General features: G+C 44.2%; 1 protein-coding gene across 1 annotated transcript in view; it reads left to right on the top strand.

The window, feature by feature from the left end:
- The first annotated feature begins 4,330 nt into the window (after window positions 1-4,330).
- KBTBD2 (kelch repeat and BTB domain containing 2) overlaps window positions 4,331-21,631 on the top strand; it is a 42,388-nt gene continuing 25,087 nt past the window's right edge. Inside the window, exons 1-2 of the mRNA XM_030204389.1 lie at window positions 4,331-4,772; window positions 18,125-18,630. Of these exons, the coding sequence (XP_030060249.1) occupies window positions 18,461-18,630 (170 nt within the window). The 5' untranslated portion in view covers window positions 4,331-4,772; window positions 18,125-18,460. The remainder of the gene's footprint in view (window positions 4,773-18,124; window positions 18,631-21,631) is intronic.

The raw sequence follows: 21,631 nt of genomic DNA, 5'->3' as shown, positions 1-21,631 counted from the left end.
AGGAGTGGTTCCACCGATTCGGGTTCTGCTGTAAACGTCCTCCGTTTCAGCATATACCTCTAACTCACTCCTCCACTCCTTTGGGCATGGTGGTTGAATAATTCGGGAGCGATGGAGTTGTTTTTTCCAGGTCCAAGAGCGTCGATGCTCCTTCGCCGGCGCTAATCAAAGGATTCACCAACCCTTTCATCTGTGGACAGTTCGTCGCACAGCGGTCCCGCACTTGCTGCTCAGGGGATAAAACGCTGGCCATCGGCGGCTGACCGCCAGTTGTCCCTTCCTCTCAGTTAAGGTAACTGCAATTGCAGAGAGGAAATTTATGTAAAGAACATGAAACTTCAGAGGGCAGCTGGGCCGTTGGGCATACGAACTTCAGGTCACAATCTTACCACTCTCCCAGTTTGGGACACTCTTTGTCTGGTTTCTCCTCTATCTCCGCCCCCTGAGGTCGTCGCCACCGCTCCCCCCTCCACCTTACCGGGCCTGCGCAGCACCTTTCACCTCTGTGTGAAGGTGCTGCACGGGCAAGAACATCTGATCGCCGCAAGTCTTCAGGACGTCTCTCCTTCTCTGACCTGGGCCCGCCCCCGTCTAATGTAAGTACCGTCCTGAAGACTTGCGGCGATCAGATGTTCTTCTTGCCCGTGCAGCGCCTTCACACAGAGGTGAGAGGCGCTGCACGGGCCCGGTAAAGCGGAGGGGGGGGAGTGGCAGCAACGACCTCAGGGGGTTGGGGCATGGGGGCAGAGGATGGCGGGAGGCGGAGCTGTGGGAGGAGAAAGAGAGAGAGAGGAAGGGAGGGGGGCCGGGGCTGCTAAACTTTTGATTTTGTATTTAATACAGGGGGAAGCGGGGAGCGGTGGGGGGGGGGGGGCAAGGCCGTCCATATAGGACTCTCCTGACAAGTGCCAAAGCCCCTTTTATTTTCAACATGTTTGTGTTTTGTTTTGACGTTTGTGGCATGCGCAGAGCAGCCAGCATAAGGCTTGGCTGCTCTGCGCATGCTTTAGGGGCCGATTAACGACGGGGATTACACCAGTTTGATGCAATGTACTTTACAATACCGCACCGAACATGTGCGGCTTGTTTTTTTGGTGCATTCTCGTTTTTTAAAATTCGTTAAGGACTTTTACGTTTTAGATTTTTTTACGTTTGGTTGATGCATCTGGGCCCTAGATCCCTTTCTTGGTTGGTGACATCTAATGTGGAACCTTGCATTACGTAGCTATAATTTGGGTTCCTCTTTCCCACATGCATCACTTTGCACTTGCTCACATTAAACGTCATCTGCCATTTAGGCGCCCAGTCTTAAGGTCCTCTTGTAATTTTTCACAATCCTCTTGCAATTTATCAACTTTGAATAACTTTGTGTCGTCAGCAAATTTAATTACCTCACTAGTTACTCCCATCTCTAGGTCATTTATAAATATGTCAAAAAGCAGCGGTCCCAGCACAGACCCCTAGGTAACCCAATGTGATCTCGTGCAAATACTATTTAAATATGACAGGAGACTGCTCTGTCAAGAAGCCACCATCATGCTACAAAAGCTCCTGCCCGCTGTAAAAATGTCATTAAAGGTAGGTGCTTCTCTCTGTGTATAGCTTGGAAATGGTTATGCTCATCCCTCGGAATGCACATTTAAATACTAATCAGCTCATTATAATACATTTACATATAATTCTCATTGGCTGAAACCATGAACGGTAAAAGCCATGCAAAACCCCTTTGCGCATTACTTGCTGAATAACATGCACGCTAAACTGGATTGAACTGGTCAAAAATTGGACTTTCTGAGCCTGCTAAGCTTTGTGCATCAGGGCCTTAGTTCCCTTCCAGTTGCTCCCTCCCTTTCTTTTCAGTTCACCAGCATTATTGCAGCTCCAGATCTTTCATGATCTTGCGTTGATGGTGACTGGGAACTGTGCTGCTCCTATCTCCTTTGGCTTGTCAGTAGCAGTTGCTGTAAGAAGATCGGAACTCCACCTCTACCTATGTATACAGGATTAACTTTCCACAACAGGCATTATGCATTACGTGAAGCATTTTTATTTATTTGTAGCATTTGTGTCCCACATTTTCCCACCAATTTGCAGGCTCAATGTGGCTTACATTTGCCGTATTGGCAATTGCCATTTCCGGTTAACAGAGTTACGAATGGTATTACATTAGGATGCATACATACATGGTAAAGAAGAATACATTATGGTATTACATATAGGTTCCTGAGTGATAGATTGGATTATAACATGCGTTAGGTCATCTCCTATAGGGAAATCATTTACGACATGAGGATTAAAGTGGTAGTCCTTATCCATTAATAGCAATGTGGCTGGTCAGTCAGTAATGAGAGTTCGGTTTTGTCTAGTTAATGTTGTCTTATTATTTAGGATGGATGTTTATGGTATGCCTTCTTGAACAGGTCAATTTTCAGTAGCTTTTGGAAGATCTGTCAAAGGCCATGTCTCTAAACATCTGCTTTCCCCCTGATTCTCCAAACGTTAGGATTCCCTTTCATATTTATTTTTTTGTTACATTTGTATCCCACATTTTCCCACCTATCTGCAGGCTCAATGTGGCTTACATAGTACCGTAAGGCGTTTGCCAAGACCGGTAGAGAAATAAATACAAGGTGATATTGTGGTCAAATAAGGTTCGTTTGTTTCAGGCACAATGGGGTAAAAGAGAGGGAAGGTTAAATAATGTCCAATACGATTGTTGGGTTTGCTGTGTTCATACTCTGAACACCCTACACTCTACAGTACTTCCTACAGTAGCTCTTATTTTCCGCTCACTGCACTCAACCCTCATGTCCTGTTGTTCAGTTGACAAGACCACAAAGATGCCCTTCCTCAGACAGATATCTGAGTTCAGGTGCTGCCACTTGAATAGAGATACCTTGTCTGTAATAATAATAATAAAATTTCTGTTTCAAATCATGTTGTATTAATCTTCACTGACTCTTCAATGCTTTATGAATGTTTATTTTTATCCAGTAGCATAGCTAGGTGGGGCCATGGGGGCCTGGGCTCCCCCCCCAAATTTGCTCTGGGTCGCTGGTTGGCTGGTGGGGGTCCCCAACCCCTGCCAGCTGAAGACTTCGTCCAGCGCTGGTCTGCAGCGGCGCCACTGCATTGCCTGCCCTGCTCTCTTCCCCTCACGTTGGGCATGCTCTTTTTAGTGAAATTGAGCATGATCAGTTTCACTAAAAGGAGCGTGCTGGACGTGAGGGGAAGGGAGAGCAGGGCAGGCAATGTGGCGGCACTGGAGACCAGCGCTGGACAAAGTCTTCATCTGGCAGGGGTTTGCAGCAGTGGTGTTTCAGCACCCCCTGCCAGCCAAGATGTTACAGCAGTGGCAGTGGGCGGCAGAGGGGGGACAGTGGCGGGGAAGTGACCAAAATGTGACCCCCCACCACATAGTCTGGTTACGCCCGTTATCTAGCTTTGTTTTTCTTTTAAAAAATCAGTAAAAAATACTTTAAAAAGATGACAAGGGCATAGAACTATCAGGTGTAATCTGGTGAAAAATTCTTTTGTTGCCTTGGAAAGCGCTCATGCAAATCATCTCTGTACATGTGTAGCTCAATAAAAGGCAACTGTCTGAAAAAGAAATAATGTAGCAAGAAAGAGGAAGAAAGAAAAGAGGGCAGTTGGTTTCAGTTGTGTAATTTTACGAACCTACACATGATAGCTAGGGGTTAACAGCTGGTTTTGTTTTTTGCCTACCTAGGATGGAACTGGTTACTATCCTGCAGATGGCAAATGCAGAGTGAGAAAGAACGTATACTTAAGAATGAAGATGATGAAGCTGCAATAATTGCATAGGGCCAAGATTAAAAAATATATATATTTTCCTTCCATCTGTAGGCTGATTCTACCAATCTTCCACTTTCCCCTTCAATTTTTAACCAACTTCTACCATTACAAACGCCAGAACCTTTTATTTATTTATATGAATTCGATTCTTTCTTTTTTATTTCATCTCCCTTTCTATTTTCCCTTGTTGCGACTGCGCCGTACTAAATAACTCTGGTGAGTATCCAGCCGAATACTGTAACTGAAAAAAGAAAGGTGATAAAATAACAACACTGCGCAAGTGAATAATTTCTTTCAAAGGAGGCGCCACAGACATTTGCTTGAATGGGAAGAACAACAAGACGACGGTTGCTCCGTGCCCGCGCTGCTTGCGTTCTTTTGCAAAAAGTAGAGGGGAGGGGAAAGGGGGAGGAACCGAACGTGTGCGCGTTTCCTTCCTCTCTCCTTGACAGCAACTAAAAGGCGTCCCCAGGCGGCGAGAGCGAGCGCGTGTCTCTTGCGTTCAGCTACGCAGTTCTTAAGGCGTCCCAGAGGCAAAAGTGAGAGCGCGCCGCGGGCGTCTAGCGCCACGCAAACGAAAGCAAAGGAAGCGTAAGGGTACTGCGGAGCGCGTCAGAATAGAAAATGAACTCCGTCCCATCAACCAGTGCCAAGGAAATGAGAAGGAGCGCGAGGACGAAGTAACGGGAGAGCACGCACACACGCACACGTGCGCGTGAACGGAGAGGGGGAGGGGATTTGCCGTCGCCCCCCCCCCCCTCCCCTCTCTGTTGTAGAGTTGCCGGTGGACAGACGGCTGCGCTGCAGTGGTGCCGCCAGTTTCCGGAAAGCGAGAAAGAAAGGAAGGAAGTGGTGCGCATTCTGGGCGGAGAGACGCGAGTGGCGCTGTAAGGAAGCAAGTGCTGCTGGGGAAGCATCTTTTTCTTTCCCCCATCCCCCACACCGGAACGTTGTCGGTGAGTGAGAAAGAATAATGTGTATGAGAGACCAAGGCCTAGAGGAGAGAGGCGGGTCGCATAGGGAGTGCGTTTCTCGCTGTCTATATATATTATATTCAGTTTTGGACCTGGTACTTTTTGTCTTCCTCCCCCCCCCCCCCCCACGACTTCCTTTTCTCTCACAGGGCGTAGTTATGATGATGGTGATGATGATGGAGGTGGGGGCGTTGCGGGATAAAAAGTTGGGAGGGAGAGTGATGGCGGCAGATAAACGGCGTATTCCTTGTCTCTCTCCATCTGTAGCCTAGTGCTTCCTACTCTTCTCTAGACTGTGACCCAGGCTATTGGCCCCGCACTTTAGTATTTTTGTTTATGCGTTGCTGTTGTGTGCGGGCAGGGGGTGGTTGGTATTTGAGAGGGCTGGACAATTTTTACGGATTATTAATTCAGAGGAGGTTTTCTGCCGCCTAACTTCGTTTGTGTGGATGGATGGAGTGCCAGTAAAGTATGGGGATTGTGGATGCTACTTAGTGTTGGCCCAGCCGGTTTCGAAAATAGAATGGGAAATTTTGAACTGTATTAAAGTGGTATTCATTTTGGTACCCTTATGTGGGAAAAGGGTACGTTTCGTTCTCACAAAGTGGTATTTCTGTAGTAGTCTCTTTTTTTTTTTTTTTTTTTTCCCTCCTGGTACTGGCCTAATTCTTTTTGTATGACATGTGGGTATGCAGTGGTGTGCCTCTATTTTTTAAGTACATGCCGAAATCCCCCCTCCCCTTTACTCTAGGTGCCTTATTTTTGTTTGCCTCCATATTCACTCTCTTTTCTTGTAACTATATTCTTTTCTCAACTTATTTTTTTTAGTTGTTTATAGCTTTCTGCTCCCTGTATCCCCCCTCATTTTTTCTTGTTTTAATGCTTATTTTTACCATTTCCTTCCACGTTCATATTCATATAATGCCTCTTTTTTTAAATCTTTGCTGCCAATCCTCAGGCCCACGCACATACCTACTATGGTAGCTTTCTGCATTAGCTCACAATACAGAAATGGGCCTAGTGTGGTAGTTAGCATACTTATTTTAATGTAGTGTGCACTGCTGAGTATTGGGCTATTAGCTATTCCTTCCTGCTGCAGAATTTTTTTAAAGCAAGGCATAATATGAGAAAATTACCGCCAGGTCTGAGGTGGCATAGTGAGGGTTGGCTTGCCCTTTTGGGCAGAAAAGCAAATAAGCTTCTGCACCCACCCGCCGATCCCTGATTCTCCCATCCCTCTGAGATGACTTGTGATGCGCTGATCACACAGCCCCTTTTGTATTGGCCCCTGCGACCCCCACTCTCCTTTCCAATCAGACTGCCCCTTACCCTAAACTGTGGGTTCATTCAGAATAATGGCTGATGGGTCTGGTGCTACTTTATCTGATGTAGTTCCTTCCATGTCATAGGAGGCTTCTGTACCACTGCTTACCTGCATCTATATGCATCCCATGGGATTGTAGGTCTGCTGCCTTTGTTTTACATATCCCAACACACTCCAATCACTTTTTAAAAACTTATTTTCACGGAGCGTACAACTCTCTTAGCCACCTTTGCATTTGAGACTGATAGAAATCATGTTTTTAGACTTTACTTCAAAAAAATTTTGACTCAGTTTCTCGGAGCAAAAATACAAATTTTTCCTGATTTGAGTAAAAACACCCAGAGGAAGAGGAGAGAATTTCTAGGTCTTAGGCCTCGAGTTCTCTCCCTAGGTGGTACTTTTAAGTTGAAATTTGCCTGTAGGTGTTTAATTTCCTTGAATGCTGTATATTATGTTTTTTTTGAACCTGATAAACTACGTCAGTTTATAATTTCCAAAGAGAGTGGAGGCGAAAGAGGCCTGGTTGCCCCAGAAGGGAGCTGAAACCGCTAGCTGGAAACGGTCTCTTCCCTCATAGAGTTTCTTTTCTGTATTATAAAGTGATAATTCCTTGTGTCTCGACCATATTATTGTGGACTAAGTAACAATATGATTTCTTTCTCCTTGGCTTAAAGGATGAATGTTTTCTTATATAATTTCCTGAATTACTCACATTTATATTATGTAAATGTTTATTTGAAAATAATAAATAAATAAATAAATAAAAACTTATTTTATTATGGTTGTATTATAACAATAGCGAGTAAACTTGTGTCCTTCAGTTCACCCATCCCACCTAGTCTGGCAACCCCTCATCCCAACCCATGACTACTCCCCCTCACTACCAAACATACATACAAAAATAGCAGGTCTTTATTCCCATCTTAGCCCAAATGTCAACTTTTCCAGGCCTGAAAACTCCCCAATGTTGCTCAAAGGAGCAGGTCTTATGATATGTGCAAATTTACTCTGTTAAATACCATCCAGTTTCCCACCACCTGCTGCAGTACCAGGGTGACAGCCTGCCGCCAGCAAGAAGCTACCACAATAGGTGTAGCTGCCAACCCCAGATGGATCATTTGCTCCTCCCCCTCTGCTAACCTTGGTGTTGGTATATTGAGAAGCGCAACCTCAGCTGAGGGAGCAAACTGCTTATTGCATAGTTGGGACAGCCATTGAAAAACATGATCCTAAAAGTGTTTAGAGAAACCAGAGGAGTAGAAGATAACACGCTGAGTTCCACATGGGGAGTGTCGAGTGTGCTTTATTAAGGCACCAGAAAAGACTCAACATGGGGGTTGTGTTTTGGCGGGAATGCTTGCCTGTTTCGGGGGTCAAATACAACAGTACTTGAACCCGAAAGGTGCTACAAATAGTGCCTTGATAAAACTGTTCTTAGTATGAGCAGAGTTAAAGATAAGCAAACTGCAGTTAAAAAAAAAAAGCTATGCCAAAATCGCCACTGCAGCAGTATCAAAGTGTTTAATGACGCCACACATGCATATATGATCCCTGCTCTCCACAATTTTTCCAACACCTCCCATCCCCAACCCCCTAACACCTTGCTGATCAAAATTGGTGTGGAATACCAGCAAAACAGTATTTTACCCGCACATTTCAATTTTAAAACCTTTTTTCCCCCACAGGGGTTAGTGCCAGGGCCCTATAGGATCTGGAGAACATAGGGTTTGGATGGGAGCTCTTTGATGACGATGAACTGATTGACTTTGATACCCTGTCTCAAATGTTTTCTTTGCCTCTGCAGCTGATGGATTTTTTTTAACTAACAAGTGCGTTAAAGATTTGATATTAATAGAAGGCTTTTTTTTTTTTTTTTTTTTTTTGCAAGATGTGTGAAGATTTTTTACAAAAGTTTTGGCTTTTTATCAGTACTTGTCAGTAGTGGCCTACACTTAGGTTGCTCATCAACGTAAATGGGAGGGAGAATTAGATACAAGAAGATTGGGACAAAAGCAGTTTACCCCACATTACTGAAATAAAACGACCTTGTTAAATGATTTAAAAAAAAGTCCCAAGTATCTAAGTCAGGAGGGGGTTGGTGGGAATAAAAAAAAAAAAATCCCAGGTATCTAGTGATTCCCCCTTCCCATAGGCCACTTTGATCTTCCCCTATTAAAGCACAGCTGGAAGAGGAAATTGACAATGACCCTGGGCAGTGTATTCTGAGATGCACTGAGCAGGGTCAGTTTGCCAAATAAGGGAATTTTTCCCTCATTTAGTAGTCTAGGCCACTGTTTTATAAGGGGGAGGGAGGTGATGCATAAACTATATTGGCAGCTTTTTTTTTTTTGAATGTTGTCTTACCCTAATGCAGCAGTAATTTGCATGCTTTTAGAATATTGCATCTTGCAAGCAGTTTTTTTACAGAAAGCTCATGGTAGAAACCATGCCAATCAGTGGCTATAATGTGCAGCCTTCTGCATTGACACCCTCTGTTTTCTTCCCTTCAACTTGCATCTTCTTTTCTCCTTCCTCTTTCCCACCCTCGGTCTACCAAGTCTAGTGCTCTTCTTCAATTCAATTCTCTGCTCAACCAGATTTGATAAGAGCCATCGCTAGCAAAGCCACGTTACCTCTGATCCAGCAATCCACTGGATTCTATTTCTGGAAATGCTTTTGAAGCAGAGTGTTGCATCGATTTACTCGACAGATGTCAGACCAACCAACCTGCAGTGCCCAACCTCCTCCTTACTTTTTTTTGGAGAGGAATCTTCAGTACTTCTCCAGTCCTCTGGGATCAATTCTTACTCTAAAGAAACATTGAAAAGGTCGGTACGGAACTTCCCTAAATTCCTTCTGTACCCTTGGATGTGTCCTGTTTGGCCCCATTACTTTGTTTACCTTCAGTCTAGCTAGCTCATCACAAACACAGTCCCCTGAAAACTGTTCAAGATCCACCACATCTCTGTTCTTGTCTGTTCTTTCCATGATACTACTTGTAGCCCTTCATCTGCAAACACAGCCATTCCTTAGTATGAGGCATATTTTCAAAGCACTTAGCCTTCCAAAGTTCCATAGGTTTCTATGGAACTTTGGAAGGCTAAGTGCTTTGAAAATATGCCGTCTGCTTGTTGCTTTTCTGTAGTATCTGCTTCCTTCAGGTAACCCGAGTGGCTGAAGTCTGTTTTGTGGCTAATCTTTGCTGATACTGTAAATTGAAGACTCAAAGGCAGGCATTTCTCATGTCCTGATCTCAGGTCATCAGGTAAGAAGTTCCTGCTCACGATTCTGGGACAGAATGGTTGGAAGCCACGGGACAAACTCTTCTTGGTTCTTGTGTGACAGCTACGATAAGAATGATTTACAGATTTGCAGCTGTTTATGTTGCTGAGAATATTGTCTTCTGGTCAGGGAAGGGGAAATGGGAATTGATTTACCGCCTTTCTGAGGATTTTGCAACTACATTCAAAGCAGTTTACATATATTCAGGTAATTATTTTGTACCAGGGGCAATGGAGGGTTAAGTGATTTGCCCAGAGTCACAAGGAGCTGCAGTGGGAATCGAACTCGGTTCCCCAGGATCAAAGTCCACTGCACTAACCAATATGAACTGTGGAGGAGTTGACAGCCCTTAGACTGGAAAGATGGACCTTATACAAGGACTACTACTACTACTTAACATTTCTAGAGCGCTACTAGGGTTACGCAGCGCTGTACAGTTCAACAAAGAAGGACAAGGAATGTTGGAATCTTCTGTTGGCCTATTTGTTGACTAGGCCATGGGCACAACTTTGATGTAGTCTGGAGCCTGTTAGTTGGTTGTTTTTTTTTTTTTTTTGGGGGGGGGGGGTCATGTTCTTCAGTTATTATTGTGTTCTGGGAAGTAGATTGGCTTTATTGGCTTTTAGTTTAAAAATAGAATGCTAGCCGCCATATTCACGGCAGCATAAGCTGAGACAGCAAGGCATAGGTGCTCTTTTCAGTGAGGAATTTTCCTTGCTTTTATAGATATACATGTCTTTTTGTTTTTCTTCTATTGGACTCTTATCCAGCAAATGGACAGAAAAAAAATCAATTGTATTGTTCTTAGTGTCCATTCTGCCCATCAAAACTATCAATTTTTTTGAACCATTTCTGAAAATCCTAACATCTTAAAATTTGATAATAAGTTACTTTTGTTACTTTGTCCAGTTGACTTGATGTAGTTTGCCTGGTGGTGTTTAGGTTTCGAACGTAATACTTGCTGTTTGGTCTAGAATGACTGTACTGTGAGTATGCACAGAATCTTTTGTAAATCTGAGGAGACTTGCATAGACTGATAAGATAAGTTACTATGGGAATCTGTAAACTAACTATGGAATGCCATTTATTGTATTTTGATATATTTACTTTTAAATATGCTTCTCTCTTATCTTACTGGACCATTTCAGACTGACAGGTTAAACCACCCCTGTCTGCAGATGGAGGCAGAGAGGCTGAACATTCTTTCAAGTGACATCACCAGTCTAAGAAGTGATGCAGCCTGGAACGTGTCAATATTTTTCTGCCTCCCATAGATGGTGCACGTGGAACTGGTGCAGAAGGGATTCTTTGGGAGAACTGATTTCCTAGGACACAATCTTTGGACCTTTTTGCCCTGTTTGAGCTAGGGTGCAGGTGGGGGTGTGTTTGCACTTTGCAACAGCCTTAGTCTCATAAATACTAGCTCTGTGCAGCTGGCCTGTCAGAGGTCCCACTGGGAGGAGTCTGTTTTGGCAGGCATAATGGCCATTTTGGTACAATACTGTGTGACTTCCATGTGGCCTGCAGATCCACAGTTTGGGGAAGCTGGGGGTGGTGTTTCTGTCCCACTTGCTGGAGGTCACTCTCACCCTGACTACAGAGAGCATTGGTGGAGTTGCATGGGCCAGTTCCACAGAGGGAGGGGTGAGTACCCTCTTCCTCCTCCACTTCAGAAGTTACTCAGTGAGGTGCCGCGAGGGCTCTCCATGGAGGCAAAGGTAAGCAAATGCCTCCACTTCTTCCACCAAAAGTGGGCTTTCATTACCTCTGATTGTTGGGTCTTGGTTCAGTAGGGCTGTGCCTTAGATTTTGTAGGGCCTTGTTGGGAAGTGTGCTGTCCCAGTAGGACTACGATTAGGTTTTTATTGGCTTTTGGTTGGTCTGGACCATTTTCCCCCACTTCACCTCTCTTTTCCCCCCTAAGGGGTTGAGCTAGTGGCTCGGCATTCCTTTCTGCTAGTTTGGATGTTTCTACAACCAGTTTTCCTTAGGGATGGTGGTGACCAGACCGGTCCTTTACTACGGGGTGGTGACCATAATGGGTGAGCACTGTCTCGGGAGACGTGTTTTGCTCTCTCCGTTACCGTCATATTTTTCCTCAGGGCTGGTCATTGAGGATTTTCCCCGTCAGGCTTCTGGCCTTCCTCCACCGGGGGGTAGAGCCTGCCCCGTCTTTAGGGGTTGAGCCTTTCTACATCTCCGGATGCTGAGCCATGGTTTTCCCTGCTGTCGCTCCTTTGAGCCATTTCTAGAGGTCGAGCCCTGCTCCGTTAATCAGGACATGGGGATCTGCTCGGCCTCCAAGCGTCGGACCCGGTGCAGTGTCTGGGCGTCGGGCACTGCTCCTTCGCTCCACGTCAGGCACTGTGCTGCAGCCGAGAATTGGCCCTGCTCTGCTTCCGGATGTTGGGCACTTCTCCATGACTGGACGTCAGGTTCTGCTCTTTGGCTGCGGGTGCTGCTCCGTCTTTGGACGTCGGGACCTGCTCAGTCTTTGGAAGTTGAGCCTTCCTATGGAAATTGAGTTTTGATCCATTTCGGACGCCAAGCCCTGGTACATCTACGTACGACATGCCCGGTGTCATCTACAGAAGGCGAGGCCTGTTCCACCTTCGGGCGCTGAGCTTCAATGTGTAGTTAAACTCAGGAATTCTTTGCCAGAGAATGTAGTAAAAGCAGTTAGCTTAGCAGTGTTTAAAAGAGGTTTGGATGGCTTCCTAAAAGAAAAGCCCATAAACCATTATTAAAATGGACTTGGGGAAAATCCACTGCTTATTTCTATGAGAAGCAGCATAACATGTATTGTACTGTTTTAGGATCTTGCCAGGTACTTGTAACCTGGATTGGCCACTGTTTGAAACAAGATGCTGGGCTTGATGGATTTTTGGTTTGTCCCAATACTTATGTTCTGAATTGTGGCTTCTGCAAAGTGATGTAGTAGTAGTATGACAATGTCTGATTGGTTATAAATAGCATTGATCATGTTGTTCTAGGAAGTGTGGAGGGGGAATTGTGATTTTTTTTTTTTGTTAAGTTTGTAGTTACAATTGGTATGTGCTGAGGTAAATGAATCTGGCAAATGTGGTGTTAAGAATGATTGTATTGCCTTTTGCTTGGTGTATTTTCCACCTGGAGTGATCATTGAAGACTTAAAAAAAAATTATTTCAATTTTTAGCTGGTCTTTCTATTGTTGTGATAGAATTGTTAGGTGATTTTTATTATCTCCTTTGTGCCAGAGGGGGAAGCTTTTATTAAACAAGAACATATGTTGTTTTACTTATTGGAACCACTTTTCATTGTCAGTCCATGAAGCTACTCATTTCAGCAGGTCATGTTTTGGATTTAGTTTTTTTTGTCACTTGTTTTGAAGGCAAGATTAAGGATGGTCAGACCATTACATTTTATTTGAATTAAATTTACATGGTGAAAAAAAACCCCGAGATTGGTGAGATTCAGAGGAAAATGCAAATCAGGCCGCATTTTGAGGTGACAGATCTCTGGGCAGTTTAGTCTTTACGTTTGCAGCTTTTGTATTCCAATTCTTTGGAAGATATGGTAAGGACTTGGGTGCACACATTGGAGCAAGCATTAGATGTTACCCCGAGTAGAGAGGTACAGGTGAAAACAGATTTATAATCCGTGTCAATGGAAAATTTCAGGGGTTTTGCAGGTGAGGCGTGAGTTGCGACAAACTTCAGATGTTGATGATTATGATGGTTATATCTGGTTGTGTGAATATGTTCGATTGAGGATGTAAAAAATCAGTACTTTCAACAGAGGATAGGAGCCTTGCATAGACCTAAAGAGTTATATTAAATTGTACATTTTTTGATGTATGGTTTTAAGATGAAGGAAACAGCTGTGGGGCCAGATGCAGATTTATTTATGCATTTTTTAGTAGCTAAGTTAGACTAAAAGTGAATGTGGCCACTGGGGTAGAATGGATGAAGGTGCATCTTCTTGACGATGGGGTTGATGGAATAAATTTGAATTGATGCATGACAAGGATATTGAAACAATAATTCGTTCAATTATTCCAACACGGTTCATGTGTGATCCTTGTTTGACTGGAATGTTGTGTGTGTTGTCCCAGGAGGTTGCACTGTGTTTGCCAGATTGTAAATAAATCTTTTTGAAACGTACAGGGCTTGATCCTGCAGAATTTTCTAATTAACGCCAATTTCAACTATTCCATTTTTGGGAAAAATTTTGGCAAAAATAGTTTTGAAACAATAGTATTAATTTGTGGAGAGAGTTGATGGATTAGATCCTTTCCAGTATGGATTTAGGCATGCTCAGTTTTGAGACATTATTGATTTCTACTGTATGTTATTTAAAGCAAAACATGTCTAGTATACTTGGATGTTTCTAGTGCACTCAATTCTGTTAATTTGGAATTGATGCTTGATAAGTTACAAGATTTAGGGGTTTCAGGACGAGTATTGCGATAGTTTGCCTCACATTTGTTTGGAAGGTCAGTGATAGTGAGGAGTGGATTGCAGGTTTCAACATCTGTACAGGTTGAATGTGGAGTTCCATAGGGGTCAGCACTGTAGTTCAATGTATATTTAGCACCTTTGGGTAAAATGTTTGTCACTAGGGGTTAGTTATCGATTGTACACTGATGTTAAAGTTTTTTTCCCCAATATTGACGTGGAGGGAAAGTTTAAATTTGCAGTTGAGTAGATATATGGTAGGAGTGAAACAGTGGATGGATGAGTGGTTTAGTTTTAAATATGGCGAAAAAACAGAGGTAATGATTGTGAGAAGGGAAGAATTGAAAGCGTGGCCTGAGACCGCGTGGGAGACATGAGTGTTTTGGTTAAGAAAGAGATGAAACTGTTGGGGGTGGTGATGGATTATAATGAAATCCCAGGTTGCTAATGTTGCCTTCATTTTCATATGGTTTTTGGATTAAAATCTATGCTTACTTTGTATGATTAACCATTGTGTGGTTCAAAGCATGATTTTGATACGACTGGACTACTTCAATGCCTTGTACAGCTATGGCTGTTTCGGGAGTTAAGGCATTGCAAATAGTCCAGAATGCTGTTGCGAAAACAATGGTGGGTTTATTTAGATTTTCACATGTGACACCTGCTCTTAAGCAACTACACTGGCTTCCAGTGGCAGAAAGCATTCATTTTAAGGTGCTGACAATTGTTCATCCATTTTACCTGAAAACAAGCACTTCAGGTGTACCATCCCAGACGTATGTTAAGATCAGAATCTACTAAGCATATTTCTGTTGATGCAGTAATGCAATTGCGCTATTCTGATAGAAGAGTTTCTGCTTTTGTGTCTGCTGGAATCTCCTTGTGGAATGAACTATCTGGTCAGCTTCATTGATGCTTTGACCTTAAGCAGTTTAGAAACTAATCCGATTCTGTGTTTTGGTAATTATACATGAGTATGCCATTTGATGCTGAGTAATATCTCTGTATTGTGGTTGATTATGAATGTTTTTATGGAAACCACCTAGTTATAGGTAGTATATAAGTATTGTTTTTAAAAAACAAATAAGAGGAAATTAACAGGTATGACTAAATTTCACCTTGTCAAATTGCTTTTGCCCTCCTCTCTCCTGATCGCATGCATGGCACACAGACTTGGTGGTATTGGTAATAACTTCATTAAATGTTCTCTTCCCACTTGCACCCTCCTGCCCCCTTTCCTTCCACACCCCTGTTTCAGATGGGCTGCTTCTTAGTAAGAGAGATTTTTTCTTCTTTGTTGTAAATTCTTCTGTAATCTACTAACCAAATCCTATAACTCTCTTAATAGTTGTTTGTAGTGCTATATTTCTTGTCATGTACCTTTTTGTAGTTAACCTAAAAGTTCCTTGGCATCTGCAGCAGATAAATCCAGAGACTTATGGGTTATGACCATCTACCTCAACGTGTAATTAAACTCTGGAATTTGTTGCCAGAGACTGTAGTAAAAGCAGTTAGCTTAGCGGGGTTTTAAAAAGGTTTCGATGGCTTCCTAAAGGAAAAGTCCATAGACCATTATTAAAATGGACTTGGGGAAAATCCAATGCTTATTTCTAGAATAAGCAGTTTAAAATGTATTCTACTGTTTTGGGATCTTGCCAGGTACTTGTGACCTGGATTGGCCACTGTTGGAAACGGGATACTGGACTTGATGGACCTTCGGTCTGTCCCAGTATGACAATACTTATATGCTTATGTACTTTTGACGTTGGATACACTTGTCGTCTTCTGCAGTCTCTTTGGTGCTGGTGGTCACAGGTGTCCCAGGATTACAATCTTGGTCTTCTGTGGACGCCTAAGGTGTGACTTTGAATGTTGTGGCTTCAAACATTGTCTCCTTTGGGGAGTGTCCCTGGTGTCACCCCTTTGGATAGTGGTGGTGACTGAGGCCAGACTGCAGGGTTGGGGGGGGGGGGGGGGGGGCATTGCCTTCAGCAAAATACCCAAGGTTTATGGGACAGCATGGAATCATTAGTGGCCAGTCAGTTGCCTGGAACTCGGAACAGTTCTCCTCACTCTTTGGGCCTTTTCATTCGATTCTGGTTGGGCAAACCAGTGTTTGTTCTTTCAGACAATATCAAAGCAGTAGCTTATGTGAACAGACAAGGCGGCATGAGGAGGCTCATTTCTCTTTGGTCGGAGTCATTTACAGGAGATTTCAGCCACACACATATTCCACTTGAGCATTGAGAGTACCTGCTATCTCAGCTGGACCTCCCTGGACCTGGCAGAGTGGAACTGTCTTTGGACATCTTCCAGATGGTAACTCAGAAGTGGGGCGTTCCAATCCTGGGTCTCATGTTGACTCAACACAATGCCAAAGTACCCAGGTTTTTGGGATGGATGCTGTTTGCTTCTATGGCCACAATCAGCTCTTTTTTTTTTTTTTTTTGTCCCACCTTTCTCCCAGCTGCTGATGAGCAGAGTGATTCACAGGATCCTTAGTCTTCTTTATTCTGATTGCTGTGTTCTGGCCAGGAGGCCATGGTATACAGATCTGATTCTATTCTGGTGGACACACCATTCTATCTTTTTTTCTCAGTCAGTGGCCCATTAGATGGAAGATACCTCCCTTTTTGGTCTTATGGCTTGGCTCTTGAGAGGTCGAAATTGAGAGAGAATGGTTATTTGGAGGAGGTCATTGCTACATTGCTTCAGGCACAAAAGCGCTTAACCTCTGCTTTTTATTTTAGAGTCTGGCTTACCTTTTGAGGGCTGGTGCTTGGAGAGGACATTGTCTCTGTTCAATGCTTTGCTGTCTCATCTTTTGGCTTGCTTACAAGATGGCCTTAAAGGTCTCACCTATAATTCTCTTCACGTATAAGTGGTGGCTGTTGCCTATTATAGAGGTTGAATTTCCAAATTCCTCTCTGGCCTCTCATCCGGATGTGGTATGTTTCTTTAAGGGGGTTAGTCATCTTGGTCTCCTTTTTTGCCGTCCTTACTCAGAGTGGAACCTTAATCTGGTTCTCAAGGCTCTGCAGAAAGTCCCTTTGAGGAAAGCTACCTTAAAGACTCTTACTCTCGAGTCTGCCTTGCTTGTTGCAATCTCATCGATGTGCAGAGTTTTTGAGCTACAGGCTATGTCCTGCAGAGATCCATTCCTCCATTTTTCAGAATCAGGGGTGAACATTTAATTCCTTCCTTTCTTCCTAAGGTGGTGTCTGCATTTCATTTAAACCAGCCTCTTTCTTCTACAGAGGAGTAGTACAAAACAGATTATTATTCTGTTACCTTGATGTTCGTTGAGTCCTTCAATATTTCCAGGCTACCAATGAGTCCTGATGCTATGATTTATCTTTTTTCGGCTCTGAATTGTGGTACTGCAGCTTCCAAAGCAATTGTTCCTTGGATTAAAGAGGCTGTTGCCTCTGCATATGTCCTGGTGGGCCAACCACTTCCCAGCTCACTGTGTGCACACACTGCTTGGGATATGGCGACGTCTTAGGCGGAATCTCAGAATTTCTCTATTGAGGAAATGGTCTTGGTCCTCTCTTACTTTTTTATGTTGCAACTTGTACAGAGTCTTCCTTTGCATCTTGTGGCCCCGTCAATGCCCCACCCTATTTAGAGACTGCTTTGCTACATCCCACAAGTCTCTGGATTCATCTGCTGCAGATGCTAAGGAAGGAAAAATTATCTTGCCCGATAATTTTCTTTTCCTTTAATCACAGCAGATGAATCCAGGATCCCACCCTTTGTCAGTGTTATTCCTTTAATGTTCAGTTCTCTGTTTAGTGTGTTTGCTGTTATACCAATTATCAAAAATTCTACTGGTGTGCTTACCCTGTGAGGAAAGGGAAATGTGCCTAATTGTTCCTTCTGCTTTGTTATGAGAAATACTAACTGACCAAGGAGCTTACTGTCCTATAAGACAGTTCAGTTCATTGCTCTGTCTCCAACTGCTGTTAGATGGTCATAACCCACATGCCTCTGGATTCATCTACTTTTAAAGGAAATCAAATTATTAGGTAAGACATATTTTTTCCATTTATCCCTTGAACCCTGAAAGTGATGTTTAATGATAGTTTCTTTTATACTTTTGGGTGGTGGCCTTTAAACCACACACTCTCTCTCCTCTCTAGTCAAAAACAAGACGCATGCACGTGCATAAGGGCTGGAAAGAATTTCAGGTGTCATGCTTCACCTGCTTTTCCCCACCTGTTCATTAAAGTAAATGATTGATCAGTGGGTAAATAGATGCATTTCCTAATTTTTATTTTTCTCTCTTTAGCTGCTGAAGTGGCAACTACAAGCTGAAAATATCCTTGTGATCTACCTCAGTTAACATTTCACAAACAAGGCTCAGCAGGGACTCTTTGGGTTCTCTTGCAAAGTCTCTGGAGGAAAGATTTGTGATGCCCAGCTGATGAAGAATGACCTTGTAACAACCTTGTGAATCATCTCTTTTGGACACCATTGTTGAATTTGTTATTACCAGTTCTGAACAGTTGCCATCTGAATATCTTGCAGTATTTTTATCCAGTTTAACCCTGCAACACTCACTGTATCGTGAAGATAGTTTCTGGTATTTTTAGTCTGGCCCTGGAAAAATTCATGGAATATAATCATGTCCAATGAGGACGAGAGGCAGATCAATACTGAATATGCTGTATCCTTGCTGGAACAGTTGAAATTGTTTTATGAACAACAGTTGCTAACTGATATAGTATTAATTGTTGAGGGCACTGAATTCCCCTGCCATAAAATGGTTCTTGCAACATGCAGTTCTTATTTCAGGTAAGTATGTAATTTCACTTAGTAAAGTCCTTGTACTCAGTCTGTAGTGACTTTGCATTTAGCAGGAAATGTTACACATAGCAAGAATGTTAATTGTGATCTTCACATGAAAAAAATGAAGAAGCTCATTTTATTGGAAGATTATGAACAGTTTCCATATATTACTGTTGTGATTTTTACTATATTCTGGAACAGTGGTAATTCACCTAAAATTTAGAAAACATTTAGGGCCCCGTTTACTAAGATGCTGGCGCCTGTAGGGATATTGTAGGCATGTATGTGGTTAATGCACCTATAATGCTGCTTAGTAAGCAGGGCCCTTAGTTCTTCAAGGTAGCTCTTCTAAGAAGTTTTAAAATATTTTAATATGGCACTGAAACTTGCCAAAACTTGGCTTATCCTATATAATAATTTGCACCTCCAACGCTCTGGATGCTTGGTTTTGTAACACAATTCCCATTGGTCCGTCCTCGTGTCGGAACGTCATGAGAGGAAAGCAAAGCCAGCACCAGCCAGCAAAAGAACATTGGAGGTGAGGATTAAATCCACGGAGAATTGCCCTCCTCCCCCACCCCATCCCTGTCCTCCGAATTTCATGCTCCCCCCTCCGAGTTCCTGTCTTCACCCCCTCTCCTCCGAGTTCCAGGGCCGGCCGCTTCCCTCCCTCTCACTCTGTGCTAGCCTGACCTGTGTTGGCCGCTCCCTCCTCCCCTGTGAGTTCCATGCCCCCGCCTTCAGAGTTCCACACCCCCCGCGCCTCCCTCCCTCTGTCTCAGTGGCAGGCCGGTCTGCGTTGGCCGCTTGCCCCCCCCCCCCCCGCGAGTTCCACGCACACCTGTGTTCGGAGTTCCACACCCCTCGCCTTCCTGCGTGCCGGCTGTAATTTCAAAGTTCTTACCTCGGTGTACACCGGCAGCAGTGAAAGTACAGGACACACGGTGTTTCAGCATGCCTTCTCTTCTGTCTCAGCTGTGCCTCTGGTCCCGCCCTCATTTCCTGTTTGCGGAAGGGCGGGACCAGAGTACCACGCCCTCCTCTCCTCCGATGAAAACGTTTTACCTCCTGCTCCGCGCTCCTCCGTTCCATGCCGCCCCCCCCCCCCCCCCCCCCCCCCGCCCGTCCTCCGATGAAAACGTTTTACCTCCTGCTCTGTGCTCCGCCGGCAATGCTGAAGTCCAGCACGCATGGATGGCGCTTCTCACTACCTTTGTTTTCTTTCTGTTTCAGCTGTTCCTCTGGTCCCACCCTCATTTCCTGTTTGCGGAAGGCCGGGACCAGAGGAAGAGCAGAAACAAAAGCGAAGGCACTGTGAAGCGGCGTCCGTGCGTGCTCCTCTTCACTCTTGCCGGCGCTGCAGGAGGTAAAAAGTTTTTTTTTACAACAGCCGGCACTAACGAAGGCGAGGGGCAGCAGCACATGTCCTGCTTGCAGTCAGAGGCCACAGACAGAGGGAGGGAGCCGTGGAGTGGGGGTCCTGAGACGACAGGAGGGGGAAGGGGGTCCTGAGACGACAGTGGAGGGGGGTCCTGAAACAAGAGAGGAGGAGGGGAGGGGGGTCCTGAGACCAGAGAGGAGCAGGGGGGGAGGGGGTTCTGAGACCGCAGGGGGGGAGGGGTGCCTGCACCTCGGCCGGAAGGGGGCCCCTGCTGCCTCTCACACACACACATGTCACTCACTCTCACGTACTCTCTCACTCACTCACTCTCACACAGTCGCACACAATCTCTGTCTCACACACACACTTATGTCACTCACTCTCACATACTCTCACTCTCATACACTCACACAGTCGCACACAATCTCTCTGTCTCACACACTCATACTTTCTCTCAATCACTCTCACACACTCTCACAGCTGCACACACTCTGTCTCTGTCTCACACTCTCAATCTTTCTCTCAATCACTGTCACACACTCGCACATACTGTATCACACACGCTCTATCTGTCACACACATTGTCTCTAACACACTCTCTCTGTCTCACATACACACTCGCACACAGTGTAATTCTCACGCACACACACTGTCACATACACACTCTCTCTCAAAGATACACTTTCTCACTCTTTCTCTCTCTCACACTCTCTATCTGTGTCACTGTAGCTTTTTCACAAGTTCAAACATCTTCTGATGCAATTGTAAAAGTCATAGATGGTCCTGAACAAGGAAAGCTTTTCCCTCTTTGTAACAAAGTTTTCACAAAAAATATTGTTTATAAAGAGATCTTGCAAATGTAAGCTTATTTCTATTAAACATTTTACTATTTCGTCGTCTCCTTTCTCTTTTCAACAATCCTATATAATATTTTCCGCGTCCAACGTTATACGTCTGCATGGCTTGGTTTCTAACACTATTCCCATTGCTGTGCCCTCGCATGTAAAGGAGGACAGCGAGGCAGCCAATGACCAGGGGCTGGCCCTTGAACTCGGAGGACGCAGACGGCGTCCTTTGAACTCACGACAGAGAACAAGGGAGGGTCAGCAACAACTCCGAGACCAGGGGAGCATGCAAATCCGACAATTGGGAGGGGGCCCTGTAAGTCACATGACAGGGAGGGAGGCTGGATGCCAAGCTGCAACTGCGAGGAATACCTTGCTAGCGCCCATTTCATTTCTGTCAGAAACGGGCCTTTTTTACTAGTTTAACATTTATAAATGATATGGAAATCGGAACGACGAGTGAAGTGTTCAAATTTCCAGATGATACAAAGCTATTCAAGGTTGTTAAAACACTTGCAGACTGTGAAATATTGCAGGAAGACCTTAGGAAATTGGAAGACTGGGCGTCCAAATGGGAGATGAAATTTAATGCGGACAAATACAAGGTGATTCACATTGGAATGAATAATCCAAATCAAAGTTACCAGATTCTAGGGTCCACCTTAGGGGTCAGCACTCAAGAAAAAGATCTGGGTGTCGTCGTAGATAATAATGCTGATATCTTCTGCTCAGTGTGTGGTGGCAGCCAAAAAAGCAAACAGGATGCTAGGAATTATTAGGA

The sequence above is a fragment of the Microcaecilia unicolor genome, chromosome 1 (genome assembly GCF_901765095.1).
Source record: "Microcaecilia unicolor chromosome 1, aMicUni1.1, whole genome shotgun sequence".
NCBI lineage: Eukaryota > Metazoa > Chordata > Amphibia > Gymnophiona > Siphonopidae > Microcaecilia > Microcaecilia unicolor.
Note: the sequence above shows the minus strand (reverse complement) of the source record. Positions and strands in the feature narration are given on the sequence as shown.